The sequence below is a fragment of the Hypanus sabinus genome, chromosome 1 (assembly GCF_030144855.1).
Source record: "Hypanus sabinus isolate sHypSab1 chromosome 1, sHypSab1.hap1, whole genome shotgun sequence".
NCBI classification, from domain to species: domain Eukaryota; kingdom Metazoa; phylum Chordata; class Chondrichthyes; order Myliobatiformes; family Dasyatidae; genus Hypanus; species Hypanus sabinus.
Window position 1 is genome coordinate 169,625,579 of NC_082706.1, and position 19,577 is coordinate 169,645,155.

The window sequence follows — 19,577 nt, forward strand, 5'->3', positions numbered from 1 at the left end:
TTAATTAAATATATAAAGTAATTTGATTACAAATATTTGATTAAATAGCTTGAGACTGCTTTGAGAAGCTAGTACAGGCATGGGCAAACTACGGCCCGCGGGCCATATGCGGCCCGTTAAGCTTTTAAATCCGGCCCGCAGAACTTGATGAAATTATATTAATAAACCTTGTTAACGTTTTTTCCCCGCAATTCTGGCGTTTTCCCAATAGATGACGCACTCTATATACATTGACCTTTGTTGAGGTGCAGCGTATTTCTCCACATTTGCGCTTTACTCTGTGACCTTGTGGAGACCCCATTTCCTGGCACATCCGAACTGGCTCACAATTAGCCAGCATTCTGGCTAAGGGAGATAGCCTGCGGGGATTTGCGAGCACAGAGCTTTGGAGCCTCTGCGCCACGGGGGCAGGTTGAGGGATGCTTAAAAGTGAGGCTGGGGATTTTGAATAAAGTTTTTTCCTTCGACTGCAGTTACCAACTCCGTGTCATAATTTTAGCGCTGCGTGTGGCACACCGCTACAACCTCTCACCCCTTCTGTAAAGATGAGTGGAGCTAAGAAAAGCGGATAGAGAATGTCGGGTGTTTAATAAGGAGTGGACAACTAAATATCTTTTTACCAAACACAGATCAACTGCTGTATGCCTGATATGCCAAGAGACTGTGGCGGTTTTTAAAGAATATAATATCAGCCGTCACTTTGCCACAAAACATGCCAACTATGCTAGCGACCAGTCAATGAAAGAACGGGAAGCTAATACTCAGAGGTTGGCAGCTAATTTACAGGCTCAACAAAATTTTTTTCACCGTCAAACTGCCATTCATGAATCAAGTACCAAGGCGAGTTTTATGCTGTCATTCAAATTAGCAAAGGCCAGCAAGCCTCTGTCTGAAGGCGAGTTTTTAAAAGAATGTATGGTGGAGACAGCAGGTGTATTGTGGCCGGAGAGCAAAGACAAATTTGAAAAAATCAGTTTATCATGCAGGACAGTGACTCGCCGTGTGGAACTGATAGATGAAGATATAACCAGCGACTTAAATAAAAAGGCAGAGTCGTTCCCGTTATATTCATTAGCACTGGATGAAAGCAACGATGTAAAAGACACTGCTCAGCTCCTCATTTTTATCCAAGGAATTAACAATACTTTTGAAATAACGGAGGAGTTTTTGACAATGGAGTCTCTGAAAGGAAAAACACGGGGAGAGGACTTGTATGACCGGGTGTCTGCTGTCATCGAAAATATGAAGCTCCCTTGGAGTAAACTTATCAACGTCACCACAGATGGATCTCCTAATTTGACGGGGAAAAATGTCGGCCTGCTGAGGAGAATACAGAATAAAGTGAAAGATGAAAATCCTGACCAGGTTGTTATTTTCCTTCACCGCATCATCCACCAGGAATCTCTATGTAAATCGGTATTACAGCTGAATCATGTTGTGAATCCTGTCGTAAAACTTGTCAACTTTATACGTGCAAGGGGACTTCAGCACCGTCAGTTCATCACGTTCCTGGAGGAAACTGATGCAGATCACCAGGACCTACTTTATCACTCCCGCGTCCGCTGGTTAAGTTTGGGCAAAGTGTTTCAACGAGTATGGGAGCTCAAAGAGGAGATCGGTGCATTTTTGGAGTTACTGAGGAAGGCCGGCGAATTTCCTGAGCTGAGCAACAAGAGCTGGCTTTGTGACTTTGCGTTTGCTGTGGATATATTTTCACACATGAATGAACTGAACGTGAAGCTACAGGGGAAGGATCAGTTTGTGCATGACATGTACACAAAAGTGAAAGCCTTTAAATCCAAGCTGGCTTTTTTCTCCAGGCAAATTTCGAATAAGTTATTCACTCATTTTCCCACACTAGCCACGCTGGAAGAGGCCGGCGCAAATGTGAAAAAATACAGCGAGTCACTGAATGCGCTGCACAGAGAATTCTGCCGTCGCTTTTCTGATTTTGAAAAAATTGACAAGTCACTTCAGTTGGTGGCCTGTCCCCTGTCACAAGATCCTGAAACAGCACCAGAGGAGCTACAGCTGGAACTGATCGACCTTCAGTCTGACCCCGTCTTAAAAGAGAAGTTCAACTCTCTTAAACTGAATGACTTTTATGCTTCACTTGGTAAAGAGGTGTTTCCAAACCTCCGGAGGATGGCATAGAAAATGCTGGCGTTGTTCGGCTCGACCTATTTGTGTGAACAGGCGTTCAGCATCATGAACATCAACAAAGCCAGCCACAGATCCAAGTTAACTAACCAACACCTCAGATCCATCCTGAGAATCGCCACAACAAAACTAAATCCAGACTTTGATGCGCTGGCTAAAAAGGGAGACCAACAACACTGTTCCCACTGAAATTAAAAATAAGTTTCTTCGTTGTGTTATGTAAAAAATGCATTTGAAAATATTTTTTTCAATATGCCTTACATGTTACATGTCATTTCTGTTAAGTGATGGATATGAGTAGTGCGCAGGTGCACGTACGTTCTCAAAATAAAAAATGCGCTCCGCATACTGGCGCGCTCTCATTGTTCTGTCATTGTGCTGGTCGTTGTTGAGTTTTGGCATAGGGGACAATTGAATAAGAAGGAGCAGGACAAGTAGACCTGCATCTCCTACCGTTTTTGAAATAAAGACAATCAGGAGGAGAGTGATGATGATAATATCTTGAAGGATAACAGAATTTTCAGTGCTTTAAAATAATAACTGTTACTATTTAAAAAAGCTGTATTTTATTCATTTAATTTTCAGTGTTTTAAAAGTCATTTCAATAAATAGCTAAATACCATGGGACTTCAAAGACATATATTTTGTTGTAATGCATTTGTTCATTTTCAATTGAAATTAAAGCACATGTTTTCTACATATCCCATGATATTTTATTTTCTCTTATGAGGTGTATTACCAAAACACTCCATCCATCTGCTCCTGGTCCGGCCCCCCTGTCAAATTTTAGAACCCTTTGTGGCCCTCAAGTCAAAAAGTTTGCCCACCCCTGAGCTAGTATCACATTCCTCCTGATTCACACTTTCTGGACTATGTGTAAAGTTTACTGTAAACCATAAGACAAAGGAGCAGAATTAGGCCATTTGGCCCATCGGGTCTGCTGTAACTTTTCAACATGGCTGAATCATTTCCCTCTCAACCCCAATCTCCTGCTTTCATGCCCTGTCTAACCAAGAATCTATCAACCTTTGCCTTAAATATACCCTCTAACTTGGCCTCCACAGCCATCTGTGGCAACGAATTCCACAGATTCACCACTCTCTGGTTAAAATCTTGAACTTAATTTGTAACTGTAATGTAATCAGTGATTTTTAAAAAGTTGTATACTTAAGAACTGCAAGCACAAGAGATTCTGCAGTTGCTGGAAATCTAGGGCAACACACACAAAATGCTGGAAGAACTCAGCACGTCAGGTAACATCTGTGGAGAAGAACAAACTGACGTGTCAGGCTGTGACCCTTCATCAAGACTGGAAGGGAAGGGTGCATAAACCAAAATAAGCAGATGGGGGGAGGAGAAGGAGTACATACAATTGGTGACAGATAACAACTTGTACCTTGTTCAAACCCTGCTTGTCACACTGACCTCTTCAAAAAGACAAACACAAGCATGGCCTGCTATAAATGACCACAAAGAACACTGACACCTCATATAAATGCCTGGAGCATGTGATTCACTGTACTGTCACTATCTCTGCACCGGAGCTGGAAGCAGTAGTGAAACCGTTACCGTGACGTTATTTCAGCTTGGGTTGTCCTGGACTTTGAGCTCAACTCCAATGCTGACCGTACATCCTCCCTGTGGAACGGGTTTTCCTCGCACACTCCAGTTCCCTCACATAGTCCAATGAGGTACAGAAAGGTCAATTCACTATTGTAATTTGTCCCATAATTAGGTTAGAGTTAATCGGGTTTGTCGAAGGTTGTTGGTGCAGGGTTGTTCGAAGGGCCAGGAGGGCCTACCCTACACTGTATCACTAAATAAATAGAGAAATGAAGTGAATGTACAATGCTGTGGCACAACTGGAACAAGTTTGCATGATATTGTAGAACAAACAAAATGTGAAAAATGTAGGTGAGGCTGTGTACCTACTCAGCGTAATCTTAACAATAACCATGTTATATTACAGTAAAAAATATAGATTTAGCATAGTTGGATATTATTGTAAATCATTTTAGTAATCCTCACCTATTGATTTATTTTCTCATGAATGAGACTGCAGGAATGGTAGCAATGAAATATTGTGTCAACTTAATTTAAGAGGTTAAATAGTATTTCAAAATGATAATAATTATAACAAAACAGAAGCCACCGTGTATAGCTTCCTGGTCAATGACATATAGTAGTTATTTGATCAAAGCAATGTATCAACTCTGAAGCAAAGCATTTCTTGTAAAAGAGCTAGCTATTCGTAATCAAGTGTTTATAAGAATCAAGTCTGTGATGACATTTGTTATAAATCAGGTAAAGGGTAAACCAAGTGAAAGAGAAAGTACTGTAGAGTAAAAACACTCTTGCACACCTGAGTGAAGAAGCTTCCCCTCATGTTCCCCTTAAACTTTTCACCTTCCACCTGATTGCCTTCAGTTGTAGTCCCACACAACCTCAGTGAGAAAAGCCTGCATGCATTAACCCTATCTATACCCCCCACAATGTTGTACACCGCTATCAAATCTCCCCTCAATCTTCTATGTTTCAAGGAATAAAGTCCTGACCTATTCAATCTTTCCTTATAACTCATCTCCTCCAATCCCAGCAAAATCCTTGTAAATTTTCTTAGTATTCTTTCAATCTTATCTACACATTTCCTGTAGGTAGGTGACCATAACTCCAAATGAAGCCTCACCAATGTCTTATACAATTTCAACATAGCATCCCATTTCCTGTTCTCAGTACAGCACTTTGATTTATGAAGACCAATGTGCCAAAAACTTTCTTTACAACACCATCTACCTGTGATGCCACTTTTAATGAATTATGGGCCTGTATTCCCAGATCCTTCTGTCCTACTGCATTCCTCAGTGCCCTGTCCTTCATGTGTAAGATCTACCCTGGATAGTCCTACCAAAGTGTAACTCCTCACAATTGCCTGCATTAAATTCCATCTGCCATTTTTCCAGCTGGTCCAGATCCTGCTGAAAGCATTGATAGTTTTCCTTGGTGTCCACTACTCTGCCAATCTTGGTGTCATCCAGAAATTTGCCAATCCATTTAACCACATTTTCATCCAGATCATTGATATAGATGACAAACAACATTGGACCCAGTACCTACCCCTGCGGCACTTAACTAGTCACAAGCCTCCAGTCAGAGAGGCAACTATCTACTACCAGTCTCTGGCTTCTCCCACAAAGTCAATGTCTAATCCAATTTACTACCTCATCCTGAATGCTGAGCGACTGAACATTCTTGACCAACCTCCCATGTGGGACCTTGTCAAATATCTTGCTAAAGTCCATGTAGACAACATCCAGTGCCTTGCCTTCATCAACTTTCTGGTAACTTCTTCGAAAAAGTCTATTGGATTTGTTAAACATGACCTACCATGCACAAAGCCACGATGACTATCCCTAATCAGTCCCTGTCTATCCAAGTACTCATATATCTAGTCCCTTAGAATACCTTCCAATAACTTTCCCACTCTAGTTCTCCAGTACCTCCTCTGTCACTAAAGATGATTTAAATATCTCTGCTGAAGCCCCTGCAGTTTCTGTACCTGCCTCCCACAGGGTTTAAGGGAACAACTTGACAGGCCTTGGGGACTTATCCACCCCAATTTGCCTCAAGACCTCCTCCTGTATAATATGTATAGGAGCCACAACCTCGACACTGCTTTGCCTCACTTCTATAGTCCTGTGTTCATCTCCTGAGTAAATACAGATGCAAAAAATCCATTTCCAACATCTCCTCCATCTCTTTTGGCTCCATAACATTCTGACCTTACAGAGGATAAATTTAGTTCCTTGCAAACCATTTACTATTTACGTTTCTGTAGGATTCTCCTTCACCTTGTCTGTTAGGGCAGATTCATGCCTTCTTTTGTCCTTCTTGATTTCTTTATTAAGTGTTATTTCGCATTTCTTATATCCCGTAAGTATTCATTTGTTCCTATTTGCCTATACCGGCTTTGCAGCTCCTGTTTTCTCTTAACCATGGCCTCAATATCTCTTGAAAACCAAGGCTACCTAAACCCGTTATCCTTACCTTTTATTCTGACAAGCACATATAAGCTTTGTATTCTCAAAATTTAGCTTTTTAATGCCTCCCACTTACTTAACAAGTACTCCTTTGCCAGAAAGCTGCCTGTCCCAATCCACACTTGCCAGATCCTTTCGGACACCAGCAGAATTGGCCTTCGTCCAATTGAGGACCTCAGCCTCTCCAGACCTATCTTCTTCCCTGTTTACTGACATTCTGATCAAGAGATGAGAAGTGTTCCCCTACATAGACTTCTGCAGCAGCAGGAGATTACAATGTATAAAATATATAAATTACAGTAAGAAATACATGTATATAGGAAAAAAATAAATTAAATAGGTAGTGCAAAAAGAGAGCAAAAGATATTGAGGTAGTGTTCATTAGTTCCTTGTACGGAAATCTGAAGGGGCTGTTCCCAAATCATTGTGTCTGTGTGTATCTTCAGGCTCCTCTACTTTCTCTCTGATAGTAGCAATGGGAAGTGGCAAAATCTTGGTGATGGATATGAATTATGACTGAAATCTTCAAACAATTCATTATCTAATACCCGTTAATTGTTCAGAAGTAACATATTCAAGATTTCAAAATTCTGACTATTTTGAGCTAGATCACCATACTTACTTTGTATTATCTGAATTGAATTGACTTTATTTCTTACATCCTTCACATAGATGAGGAGTAAAAGTCTTTATGTTACGTCTCCATCTAAATGTGCAATGTGCAATCATAGCAATTTATAATAACTTATAATAAATAGAACAGTCAATGTAATATAGAGAACACTCAAATCAGTGTGAGTTCATCAGTCTGGTGGCCTGGTGGAAGAATCTGTTCCGGAGCCTGTTGGTCCTGGCTTTTATGCTGCGGTAACATTTCCCGGATGGTAGCAGCTGGAATATTATTGTTATTATGGTTGTGATGACTCGGGTCCCCACTGATCCTATGGGCCCTTTTCACACACCTGTCCTTGTAAATGTCCTGAATAGTGGGAAATAAAATATGTCTGTCTGTCTGACTCATTGAGTTTCTTCAGCATATTGCTTTTTGACTCAGACAGTGAAGTGACTCGTTGGATTTATGGGAAGTGAAATGATTATTTCACTTTGTCTCAAATCAGTTGTTAGCCACTCTTGCTGAGGAACACAGCTTGCAGTGACTGAATGTCTAGCTGCACATTTTTTTTGATCAACTTCCATACACACTCCAACAGTCAGAAAACTAATGGAATTCACATGTCATAGCTAGGCTCAAAGAGTTACCAGCTCTTTTTTGGCAGAATCAGCTGAAAGCTATTTGTAATTGAATAAGTTATTGGATTGGGTGAAATCCTTGTTGCTGATGATCTCAGACTTTATAATGCTTGTCTCTTAAATGAGCTAAACAACTTCTGCTCTGCAGTGAGTACTGCTTTCAGCTTTAGCTACACATACTAAAAGTACTTGAAAAGATTCCTTAGTGTACATTGTGTGTTGACAGAGAGGTACTACAGATATTGATTTGCTTTACACATCATTCCCAGAACCTGAATGTCACTGCAAAAATTCCTCAGGATAGTATCTAAGGCCCATCCATTTTTAGCTACTCCATCAATGACCTTTCTTCCACTATTAGGTCAAAATAGGAATGTTTGCTGATGATTGCACAATGTTGAGTTTCATTTAGAAATCCACATGCAGCAAGATCCAGATAACCTTCTGGCAGGAGCTGATAAGTGACAAATAGCATGCACATCACAAAAGTACCAGGTAATAATCACCTTCAACAAACAAAGACTAACTGCCTTATATTTAATATTATTATTGCTGAGTCACTCCCCCATCAAGATGCTGGGGAAAAGATGCTGACCAGAAACCCAACTAAATCAGGCACATGAATACTGTGGCTTGATGAGCTGGACGTCCATTCAGTGATTAACTCACCTCCTGATACTTCAAAGTCCACACGATGCAAAGCCTGAGTCAAATATGTGATATAAAAATATTCTTTACTTGCTTGGATGAGAGCCGCCCTGACAACTTTGAAAAAACTTGAAACAATCCTTGACAATGCAACACACACAAAAAGCTGTGGAACGCAGCAGGCCAGGCAGCACCTATAGGAAGAAGCACTGTCGATGTTTCGGGCCGAGACCCTTCGTCAGGACTAACTGAAAGGAAAGATAGTAAGAGATTTGAAAGTAGGAGGGGGAGGGGGAAATGTGAAATGATAGGAGAAGTCCAGAGGAGATGGGGTTACGGAGAATAATTCTCTGTAACTTCCGCCACCTCCAACGGGATTCCACGACCAAGCACATCTTTCCCTCCTCCACTCTTTTCGCTTTCTGCAGGGATCGCTCCCTACGCGACTCCCTTGTCCACTTGTTCCCCCCCCCCCCCCATCCCTTCCCGCCAATTTCTCTCCTGGCACTTATCCTTGTAAGCAGAACAAGTGCTACACCTGCCCTTACACTTCCTCCTTCACCACCGTTCAGGGCCCCAGTCAGTCCTTCCAGGTGAGGCGACACTTCACCTGTGAGTCGGTTGGTGTGGTATACTGCGTCCAGTGCTCCTGGTGTGGTCTTTTATATATTGGTGAGACCCAATGCAGACTGGGAGACCGTTTCGCGGAACACCTACACTCTGTCTGCCAGAGAAAGCAGTATCTCCCAGTGGCCACACATTTTAATTCCATATCCCATTCCCATTCTGATATGTCTATCCATGGCCTCCTTTACTGTCAAGATGAAGCCACACTCAGGTTGGAGGAACAACACCTTATATACCATATGGGTAGCCTCCAACCTGATGGCATGAATATTGACTTCTCTAACTTCCGTTAATGCCCCTCCTCTCCCCATCCCTGATTTATTTATTTCCCCCCTCTTTTTTTTTCTCTCTGCCCATCACTCTGCCTGTTCTCCATCTCCCTCTGGTGCTCCCCTCCCCCTTTCTTTCTCCCGAGGCCTCCCGTCCCATGATCCTTTCCCTTCTCCAGCTCTGTATCCCTTTTGCCAATCACCGTTCCAGCTCTTAACTTCACCCCACCCCCTCCAGTCTACTCCTATCATTTCACATTTCCCCTCCGCCTCCTACTTTCAAATCTCTTACTATCTTTCCTTTCAGTTAGTCCTGACGAGGGGTCTCGGCCCGAAACATCGACAGTGCTTCTTCCTATAGATGCTGCCTGGCCTGCTGTGTTCCACCAGCATTCTGTGTGTGTTGTTATAATCTGTTTCAGCTGCTTCTGTCTGGCAAACGATACCGCAGCATTAAACCCAGGACCAACAGGCTATGGGACAGCTTCTTTCTACAAACCATTAGGCTTTTAAATTCACATGTCTGTACATTGTAACAGAGTCATAATGCAAAGATTTTTACTTCCTCACATTGTGGGATGGATGTAAGAATTAAATAAATTCTAAATACTAAAGTAAATTTTGACAGGCTATTCAATCATGAATCTCACAACCATTGAAGTAATCTCATAAGAACATAAGAAATAGGGGCAGGAGTCGGCCATCAGGCTTGTTGAGCCTGCTCTGCCATTCAGTAAGATCATGGCTGAACTGGCTCTGGACTCATCTCCGCTTACCTGCTTTAACCCCATAGCCCTTAATTCCCCTACTATGCAAAAATCTATCCAACCTTGTCTTAAATATATTTACTGAGGTAGCCTTCACTACTTTATTTGGCAGAGAATTCCACAGATTCACCACTCTCTGGGAAAAGCAGTATCTCCTCATCTCCGTTCTAAATCCACTCTCCCGAACTTTGAGGCTATGTCCCCTAGTTCTAGTCTCACCTACCAGTGGAAACAACTTTCCTGCCTGTATCTTATCTATCCCTTTCATAGTTTTATGTTTCTATAAGACGTCCTCTTATCCTTCTGAATTTCTAAGCTCATATATAGCCGCACAAACAAATATACATATTTTAAAATCACAAACAAGAGGAAGTCTGCAGATGCTAGAAATCCGAGCAACACATGTAAAACGCTGGGGGGTTTCAGCAGACCAGGCAGCATCTACGGAAAAAAACAGATATAGTTCTTAATGTAATGTGTAGTTTTATATGTACTGCAATGTACAGCTGCTGCAAAACTGCAGATTTCATATGCCAGTGATATTAAACCTAATTCTGATTCAGATTTCCCTTTGCTTCATCATGTCGAGGCTGACAGTGATTGCGCTCCCTCTGCTGTTTCATGAAAGATCACAATATAAAATAAAAATAGACAAGGAAAACCATTTTAGTTTACCCATCCAAATATTCACAAGTTCCCTCTGAAGAACCCTCTGAGTCCTTTCTAATTAACATAATTCAATCATCAGAAGGATTATAGAGAATGCTCAAAGCTGCAGAAAGTTGCAAACTCTGCCAGCTCGATCATGGGCTCCAGTTCTCCTGCATTTAGGACGTCTTCAAAAGATGATGCCCCAAGCAGGAGTCAGCCCATCACCCTGGACATGACCACTTCTCATTGTTACCAACAAGGAGTAGGTACAGGAGACTGAAGCCACACCCTTAACATTTTAGGAACAGCCTTATCCCCTCTGCCATCAGATTCAGACAGAACATAGAAATTTAAAACACATTACAGGCCGTTCGGTCCACAATGTTGTACTGACCATATACTCACTCTAGAAACTGCCTAGAATTTCCCCACCCTCTATTTTTCTAAGCTCCATGTACCTATCTAAGAGGCTTTTAAAAGGTCCTTTTGTATCTGCTTCCACTGCCGCCAGCAGTGCGTTCCATGCACTCACTGCTCTCTGTGTGAAAAACATACCCCTGACAGCCCTACCTACTTCCAAGCACCTTAAAACTATGCTCCCTTGTGTTGGCCATTTCAGCCCTGGGAAAAGGCCTCTGGCTATCCACATGATCAATGCCCCTCATCATCTTATACACCTCTATCAGGTCACTGCTCATCCTTTGTCACTCCAAGGAAAAAAGGCCAAGTTCACTCAACCTATTCTCATAAGGTACGCCCTCCAATCCAGGCAACATCCTTGTAAATCTCCTCTGCACTCTCTCTATAGTATCCATATCCTTTCCATAATGGGGTGACCAGAATGGAACACAGTAATCCAAGTGGGGTCTGACCAAGGTCTTATATAGCTGTAACATTACCTCGCAGTTCTCGAATTCAATTCCATGGTGATGAATGCCAACACACCATAGGCCTTCTTAACAACACTGTCAATATGCACAGCAGCTTTGAGTGTCCTATGGACACGGACCCCAAGATCTCTCAGAACCTCCACACTGCCAAGAGTCTTACAATTAACACTATATTCTGCCATCATATTTAATCTACTAAAATTAACCACCTCACACTTATCTGGGTTGAAGTCCATCTGCCACTTCTCAGCCCAGTTCTGCATCCTATCAATGTCCCACTGTAACTTCTGACAACCCTCCAGACTATACACAACACCCCCAACCTTTGTGTCATCAGCAAACTTACTAACCCACCCTTCTGTTTCTTCATCCAGGTCATTTATAAAAATCACAAAGAGGAGCGGTCCCAGAACAGATCCCTGTGGAACACTACTGGTCACCGACCTGCATACAGAATACTAACCATCTACAACAACCCTTTGCCTTCCATGGGCAAATGAATTCTGGATCCACAAAGCAAATCTCCTTGGATCCCATACCTCCTTAATTTCTGAAGGAGCCTTACATGGGGAACCTTATTAAATGCCTTAGTGAAATCCATTTACATTACATCCACTGCACTACCTTTATTAATGTGTTTTCTTACATCCTCAAAGAATACAATCAGGCTCGTAAGGCATGACCTGCACTTGACAAAGCCATGTATGGACAATGTCTGAATGGGCCATGAACCATGTACACTACCTCACTATTTGATTCCTTGATTTACTCTCTTATTGTAATTTTGTTTTCTCTTATTCCGTATTGCAATGAACTGCTGCCACGAAACAACAATTTTTATGACATGTACCAGTGATATTTAACCTGATCTGATCCCCAGTTCAGGCAACTGGGGATCCGTGATGAATATGGCCCACATCTCGAAAATATAAATTGTCCCACAAACGCTAAATAGACGGCAAAGATATCTCATCAAAAAATGAATGCTATACGTTATAAACAAAAGGCACATTTAAATGTTGATTTAATCTGTATTAAATTAAACTTCACAGATACTTCCAAACTTTGTGAGTAAACAGAAAGGGAAACTTGCGCAGCACCAGCAGATTCCAATTACCCTTGATCTCCTGGTGATGTAGCTATATGATTTTTTATTTTGACATAAATATTCTCTAGGTTACCTTGTTCATAAGCACTGACATATCACTATAAAGCTCCTGAGTGCTATTAACACAGATAACCTTTAGAGATTTGAAATTTCTAAGAAATTGAAATCTGCAAAGAGGTTCACAAGAATGAAAGGGTTAACATATGAGGAGCATTTGACGGCTTGGGTCTATACTCAGTGGAGTTTAGAAGAACGAGGGGGATCTCATTGAAACTTACCGAATATTGGAAGGCCTAGATAGATGGAAGTGGAGAGGATAGTCCTTTGTTGTGGGGGAGTCTGGGTCCAGAAGCCACAGCCTCAGAATAGAAGGACATCCCTTTAGAGCAGAGAGGAAGAGAATTTTCTTTAATGAGACAGTGGTACATTTATGGAATTTTTTGCCATAAACAGCTGTGGAGGCCAAGTCGATGAGTGTATTTAAAGCAGAGGCTCTTGGGTTGTTGATTAGTAAGGGAATCAAAGACGATGGGGAAAAGTGTGGAGAATGGGATTGAGGGGGATAATAAATTAGCTATGACGTGGAGAAGGTGTTTCCTCTGGTGGGAGAGTCTAAGATCAGAGGACACAGGTTCAGAATAGAGGGGCATCCATTTAGAACGAAGAGGAGGAGGAATTTCTTTAGCCAAAGAGTGGTGAATCTGAGGAATTCATTACCACTGGCAGCTGTGGAGGCCAAGACTTAATGTATATTTAAGACAGAGTTTGATAAGTTCTTGATTGGTCAGGGCATGAAGGAATGTGGGGAGAAGGCAGGAAAATTGGATCAGCCATGATGAAATGGCAAAGCTGACTCAATAGGTCAAATGGCCTAACTCTGCTCCTATATCTTATGGTCCTCTGGTCATATAATTGAATGGATAGCAGACTTGATGGACTGAATGGCCTAATTTTGATCCAATGTCTTATAGTCCTATGGTCTTAAAACTTTTGTCCTGTTTGAATCTCCCAGTACCATTAACGCTTGTCATACAACTCAAAGCAAAACGTTCTCCCTACATAGTTGAGTTGTTTTGTCTTCTATGCTACTGACAAGAATACTTTTCTGATTGGCTGCCAGTGACTAGTGGTGTTCCACAGGGGTTGGTGTTGGGACCACTTCTTTTTATGCTGTACTTAAATGATGTAGATGATGGAACAGATGGCCTTGTTGCCAAGTTTGCAGATGATTGCAGATTGGTGGAGGGACAGGTAGTGTTGAGGAAACAGGTAGGACATAGAAAGATTAGAAGAATGGGCAAGAAAGTGGCAAATGAAGTACAATGTTGGAAAATGCATGATCATGCACTTTGTTAGTAGAAATAAACGTGCTGACTATTTTCTAAATGGGGAGAAAATCCAGGAATCTGAGGTGCAGAGGGACTTGGGAGTCCTTGTGCAGAACACCCTGAAAGTTAACTTGCAGGTTGAGTCAGTGGTGAGGAAGGAAATGCTATGTAAGCATTCATTTCAAGAGGTCTAGAATACAAGAACAAGGATGTGATGTTGAGGCTTTACAAGGCACTGATGAGGCCTCACCTCGAGTATTGTGAACAGTTTTGGGCCCATCATCTTAGAACAGATGTGCTGGCATTGGAGAGGGTCCAGAGGAGGTTCACAAGGATGATCCCAGGAATGAAAGGGTTATCATATGAGGAATGTTTGATGGCTCTGGGTCTGTACTTGCTGGAATTCAGAAGGATGAAGAGGGATCTCATTGAAACCTTTCGAATGTTGAAAGGCCTAGACAGAGTAGATGTGGAAAGGCTGTTTCCCATGGTGGGACAGTCTAGGACAAGAAGGCACAGCCTCAGGATAGAAGGGTGCCCTTTCAAAACAGAATGCAGAGAAATTTCTTTAGCCAAAGGGTGGTAAATTTGTGGAATGTGTTACCACATGCAGCTGTGGAGGCCAGGTTGTTGGGTAAATTTAAGTCAGAGAGTGATAGGTTCTTGATTGGACATGGCATCAAAGGTTATGGGGAGAAGCCCGGGAACTGGGGTTGAGGAAGATGTAGAAAGATGGATCAGCCATGATTGAATGGCAGAGCAGAATCAATGGGCTGGATGGTCTAATTCTTCTCCTATGTCTTATGGTCTTGTGGGATTATAGACAAGGGACAGAGTATAAAATTTTACCTTTATGGTAAGTTAGAAAAATTCTGAAAACTTTTTTTTAATATTCAATTAATTAAAAATTGAAACCAATGTGGGATTTCTTTATCTAACATAGCAAAATAATAACCCATTTTATTGTTCCCTCATGAGTACACTATTGCACTAGTTTGCGTGCTTTCAAATCTGCTTCATCTCATCATAAATTGAGTCTTGAGAGCAGATTTATGCAGCAATAAATTATTTTCTTGAGTCAGAGTGAACCTATTAATCACAGCAGAACCAAGGCAGTGATTTGTACTTCTCTCAGTTGCAGTTTCTATAATAAATCTAGAGACGGAAAAGTAATTGCAGAGAGGTTATTTAATCTTTGCTTTGAGACAGTGAGGAGGGGCTTGCTTTTCTGATAGTGTGATTGAATTCCACAACACTCTCATTCCTAACCTGCTCAGATTATAAAAGCACAAGAATTACAACAAAGGGGATAACTTTACAAAATAATATTTTATGCTGTTCACTTCACCAGAATAATGGTTCATAATTCAGTACAGAATGGCAAGATAGAATCAGGGAAACATGCAGCATATAAACTGGTTTATTTGGTATACAGCACGTGACAATAATAAAGTGATAAATAATAAACTGATCCAGTGAAAAACTTTGTTTAGCATGCCAAACGCAAGGAAACAGCAATAATAGAATGCAGAATATGGTGATACATTCACAGGTACTGAGAAACTACATTGCATGACAAAGTAGATTGTTAGATCATCAGGCCTTTATCATTCAAGAGGGCCATTCAATAGTCAGTAGTAACAGTGGAATAAAAGCTGTCCTTGACCTTGATGGCGCACATTTTCAAGTGTTTGTTATTCCTGAATGGTGGAAGGGGGAAGACAGAAGAGAGTCTGACTAGAAGAGATCTTTGAATATGTTGCGTGCTTTCTTGAAGTGTAGACAGAGTTCATGGAGAGGGCATGATGGGTTGAACTGTATCCACGACTCTCTGCAATTTCTTGCTGTCTTTGGCAGAGCAATTGCCATGCTGTGCTGCAACCAGATTGGATGCTTTCTATGGTGCATCTGTCGTGACTGTGAAGTAAACCACTGGAGAGAGAGAGATACGCCCCAATCCAACATTACGGCACAGCTTTATGTTAAAGAACAAAGGTAACAGGACAATTTCTATAGTTGCAATGCTTTCACATTGCTTCTTATGAGTTACATGTAATTTTTCAACTATCTGGATCTTTGCATCAACACACCCAAAATGATTGTTAATTATTTTTATACCTGAATCATATTCATGTCTATGCAGAATCTTAGATCAATGGAGTGCTGATTGCATTCATGCATATGCAGACATTTCATTCACTCAGGTGTTTCCTGGTGTGCAATTTATCCTAAAAAGCAGCTTCAGGAAGACCGTTGTTCCAAGCTGCATTTTAAATTTAACCTAAAATCTATATTCAGATCTGAGGATTGTTGAAATTAATATTTGTGATATCGATTGTCTCCAGAATATGCCCTAACATATCTAGAAAAATGATGAATATGTTAATCCCATTGGACAGAACTAAACCCATATTCATCTATCCCTCTCCTATCTAAGTACCTTCCAAATCTCTACTAAAAATTATATTTGTATCTGCTTCCACATTCTCCTGTGGCAGCAGGTTCCCGATATTCACCAACCTTAATGCTAAAATCTTACCCCTCCCTTCAACTCTCCATTAAATTTCTTCCCTCTCCTCTGTCACGGGAAAAATTCCAACTACTTCTCCTATCTCTATTCATCTATAAGTTCACCTCTCTGACTCCAATGTTTTGGCGAGAATAAACACAGCTATTCAACCTCTCCTTGTAGTTTACGCCCTGTATTCCACGCAACAGTCTGGTGATTCTCTTCTGCACTCTCTCTTTGACTGTCACATCCTTCATGCAGTTTGGTGATTAGGACTGTGCAAGATACAGGAAATGCAGAATAACCAGTGTTTTGTACAGCTGCATCATCATGTCACATCTCTTATACTTAATACCTTGGCCTATGAAAGCAAAGTACCAGAATTTGACCTCTCAAACTGCATTACTGACACTTAATATTAACTTCAATTTACCACCATTTTTTCCAGCTGATCGTTGACCTTCTGTATCCTTCTTTGCTGTTCAAAACTCCACAGATGTTCATGTTGCCTGCAAACTTGTCAGACTTCCAGTTAGAAAAATACCCATTCACCATGATTGTTTGCCTCCTATCACCCACACAACTTTACCTCTGTTGTGCCAACATGTTTCGAATCCTTTCTACCTTAGCCTACCATGCCAGACCTTGTCAAACCCCTTACTAAAATCAATGTAGATCATGTCTACTGCTCAGCCCTGATCAATTTTCCAAGTTAGTTTATTAAAAAAACCCTATCAGATTTGTGAGACATGATTTTCCTTGCACAAATAGAGAAACAGTTGTAAATTAAAGATGGGAAAATCAATGCTATAGCGGAGGTAGAAAGGCTGAAAAAATAATGCAAAGAAAGATTATATTTAAAGAAAGCAAAACCAGAAGGGAAAGTTAAAAAAAAATATCGAAAATTAAGTCTTTGTACCTGCGGTATTTTATTTTCGATACTGGGGAGAATGGCATAGTTAACAATTTTCAAGCTACTTGAAGAGAACTGAAATCAACAAGACTAAAATTTTTGTGGGAAACTTTCCTCCAACCTCATGTCATTCAGAGCATTTTAGCCATAAGGTAGATAACAAGTTCCCAGTTTGACACTGTTAACTGGCTATCAGTATTAAATTGGGTATTGCCATAAATAACAGTAGGTGCTACATGTTTCACTGAGCAGAAATTAAGATCCTAATTTATTGTTTCTGTCTATAGCATTTATCCAGCTCAAAAAGGGCCAAGAATCATATCCTAATTCAGTGTTAACTGACATTTAGGGTTGAAACATAAACTTTTGTCTCTACTTCAGACCATATTAAAGTATCTAATATCCCTACAATTCTTATAATTGCTGTAACCTTGCTGATAAAATTGTAAGTGCAGTCAGTTTGTGACTGCCTAAATGTCAGAAAGTAATATGCTGCCAAAAATTTAATGCCTCTGAAATGTAATGGATGTATTAAGTGTATTCACCTTTTGGAAAGGAAGACATGTTAGTATGAATGCAAGATGGCAATAATGTGGCTACATTCTCGAACATATTTTCAAATATAGACCACAAATCTAATTCATCTTCATTCATAGCAACAATTCTGAGTATAGGTATGAAAGTTTTGTCTTAGCCTATTTCTGCTTTGTGGAGAATAGTGATCATAATTAGCGTGGTCAAGTAAGGCTGTGACCTCACACCAGCAGTCTTCAGGATCTTGTTTGCCCTTCTCCTGGGGTACACATTTGATACTGCAACAAAGGGGATCCACATTAGATCAGGTGGAGAACCCTTTGCCTCGCCAGCCTAAGAGCTGAACCAAGGTGCGGGAGGATTTGATCAGAGACATGCTGTTTGCTAATGTGCAGCACCCACAACCCATACTCCACAGCATCTCCAGAGCCTGCTGGATCACTTCCCCCAGGCCTGCAAGGGATTTGGTCTGACTATCAGCTTGAAAAAGACAAACAGCTTGGGACAAGATTTAAAGGCACTATCAGTCATTGCAATTGATAACTACAAACTGGATGTTGTTTCTGGGTCCACCTTCAGTGACAACATCTCCTTGGATGCAGAAATTGGCAAGCACATCAGGAAGGCTGCAGCACTCTTGCCCGCCTCATCACGCGAGTCTGGAAGAACTCCACACTTTCAAAGATGGCAGTGTACAAAGCTTGTGCCACCAGAACACTGCTGTATGGCAGCAAGACCTGGACAACATATGATAAGCAGGAGGGAAGGCTCAACACCTTCCACTTAAGGTGCCTTTGTCTCATCTTGGGGACCTTCTAGAGCAGGTGTTGCCACCCTTTTTTATGCCAAGAACCAATACCATCAAGCAAGAGTACGTGGACTCCAAGTTGGGAACTCTGTCCTAGAGACACAGAATACCAAATAATGAGGTTGTTTCTCATGCTGGTCTCCTTAGCATGTACACCCTGCTTAGGTAGTGTAGGCTATGCTGGCTAGGCCATCTCCGCCACATCGCAAAAGACATCCTCTACAATGAGCTGGCTTTGGGCAAGAGAACTTCTGGCTGCACACAGCTGTGCTACAAGGATGTCTGCAACCGGGAGATGAAGGTGCTGAACATCAACATTGAGTCCTGGGAGGAAATTGCGGTTGACAGCACCAAGTGAAGAAGTGCCCTGAAACACCTTAAGTTGGGTGAAGAGCATGTCCTGAAAGGCAGAAGACATGCGGGACCATGGGAGTGAACGCTGAGGCCACTTATACTGTAGGTATGAGCTTTGTAATAGAGACTGCCCCTCTTGCTCTCGTTAGCCACAGACAGCGAGGATGCCAATAGAGGGCCAAAATAAAAGGGATCAGGAACTGGGCAAAATTGCATAAACGTTCTTTCAAGTACTAGTGATTAGGTGATTAATCTGAGAATAAGAACAGCAGTGAATTGAATGTGTCTGTGAGTTGTTAGTGGAGCCACTACCTGCAGTGCAAGTACAATGCTTCATCAGAATTAGATCTTGCCTTTAGTTCTTCTTGTATTACAAGAAGGCCAGTTAACAACTGTTAAGGCACACATAATCTCATTCACACATACTTTGTAACTCAGCCAGTGCCTGGACATTTAGTTTAAAGGATGTATGTGCCATATGACATTGCCAAGGAAGTATATGTTTCATCAATATTTTACTTAAAGGGTTTTTGTCTCATTCATGTCAAAATTTGACAAGAAATCACAGTATGAGTTTTTTTTATCACTATTGGTTTGTTAGGTGAAGGACAAATTGATACATCAATCATCATCTGTGTTAGAAAGTGCATGTGCACTTGCAGCTGAAAAGATCTATACTAAGTAAGCATTTTTGTGCTTCATTGTCTTAATTTCATTGCATAA

General features: G+C 41.2%; 1 protein-coding gene across 1 annotated transcript; it reads left to right on the forward strand.

The window, feature by feature from the left end:
* Positions 1 to 1,083: 1,083 nt before the first annotated feature.
* Positions 1,084 to 18,858, forward strand: LOC132406409 (general transcription factor II-I repeat domain-containing protein 2A-like). The gene is made up of 3 exons (XM_059992085.1): positions 1,084 to 1,887; positions 18,111 to 18,300; positions 18,689 to 18,858. The coding sequence occupies exons 1-3, from the start codon at positions 1,174 to 1,176 to the stop codon at positions 18,856 to 18,858; spliced, it is 1,074 nt and encodes a 357-aa protein (XP_059848068.1). The 5' UTR covers positions 1,084 to 1,173.
* The last annotated feature ends 719 nt before the right edge of the window (positions 18,859 to 19,577 follow it).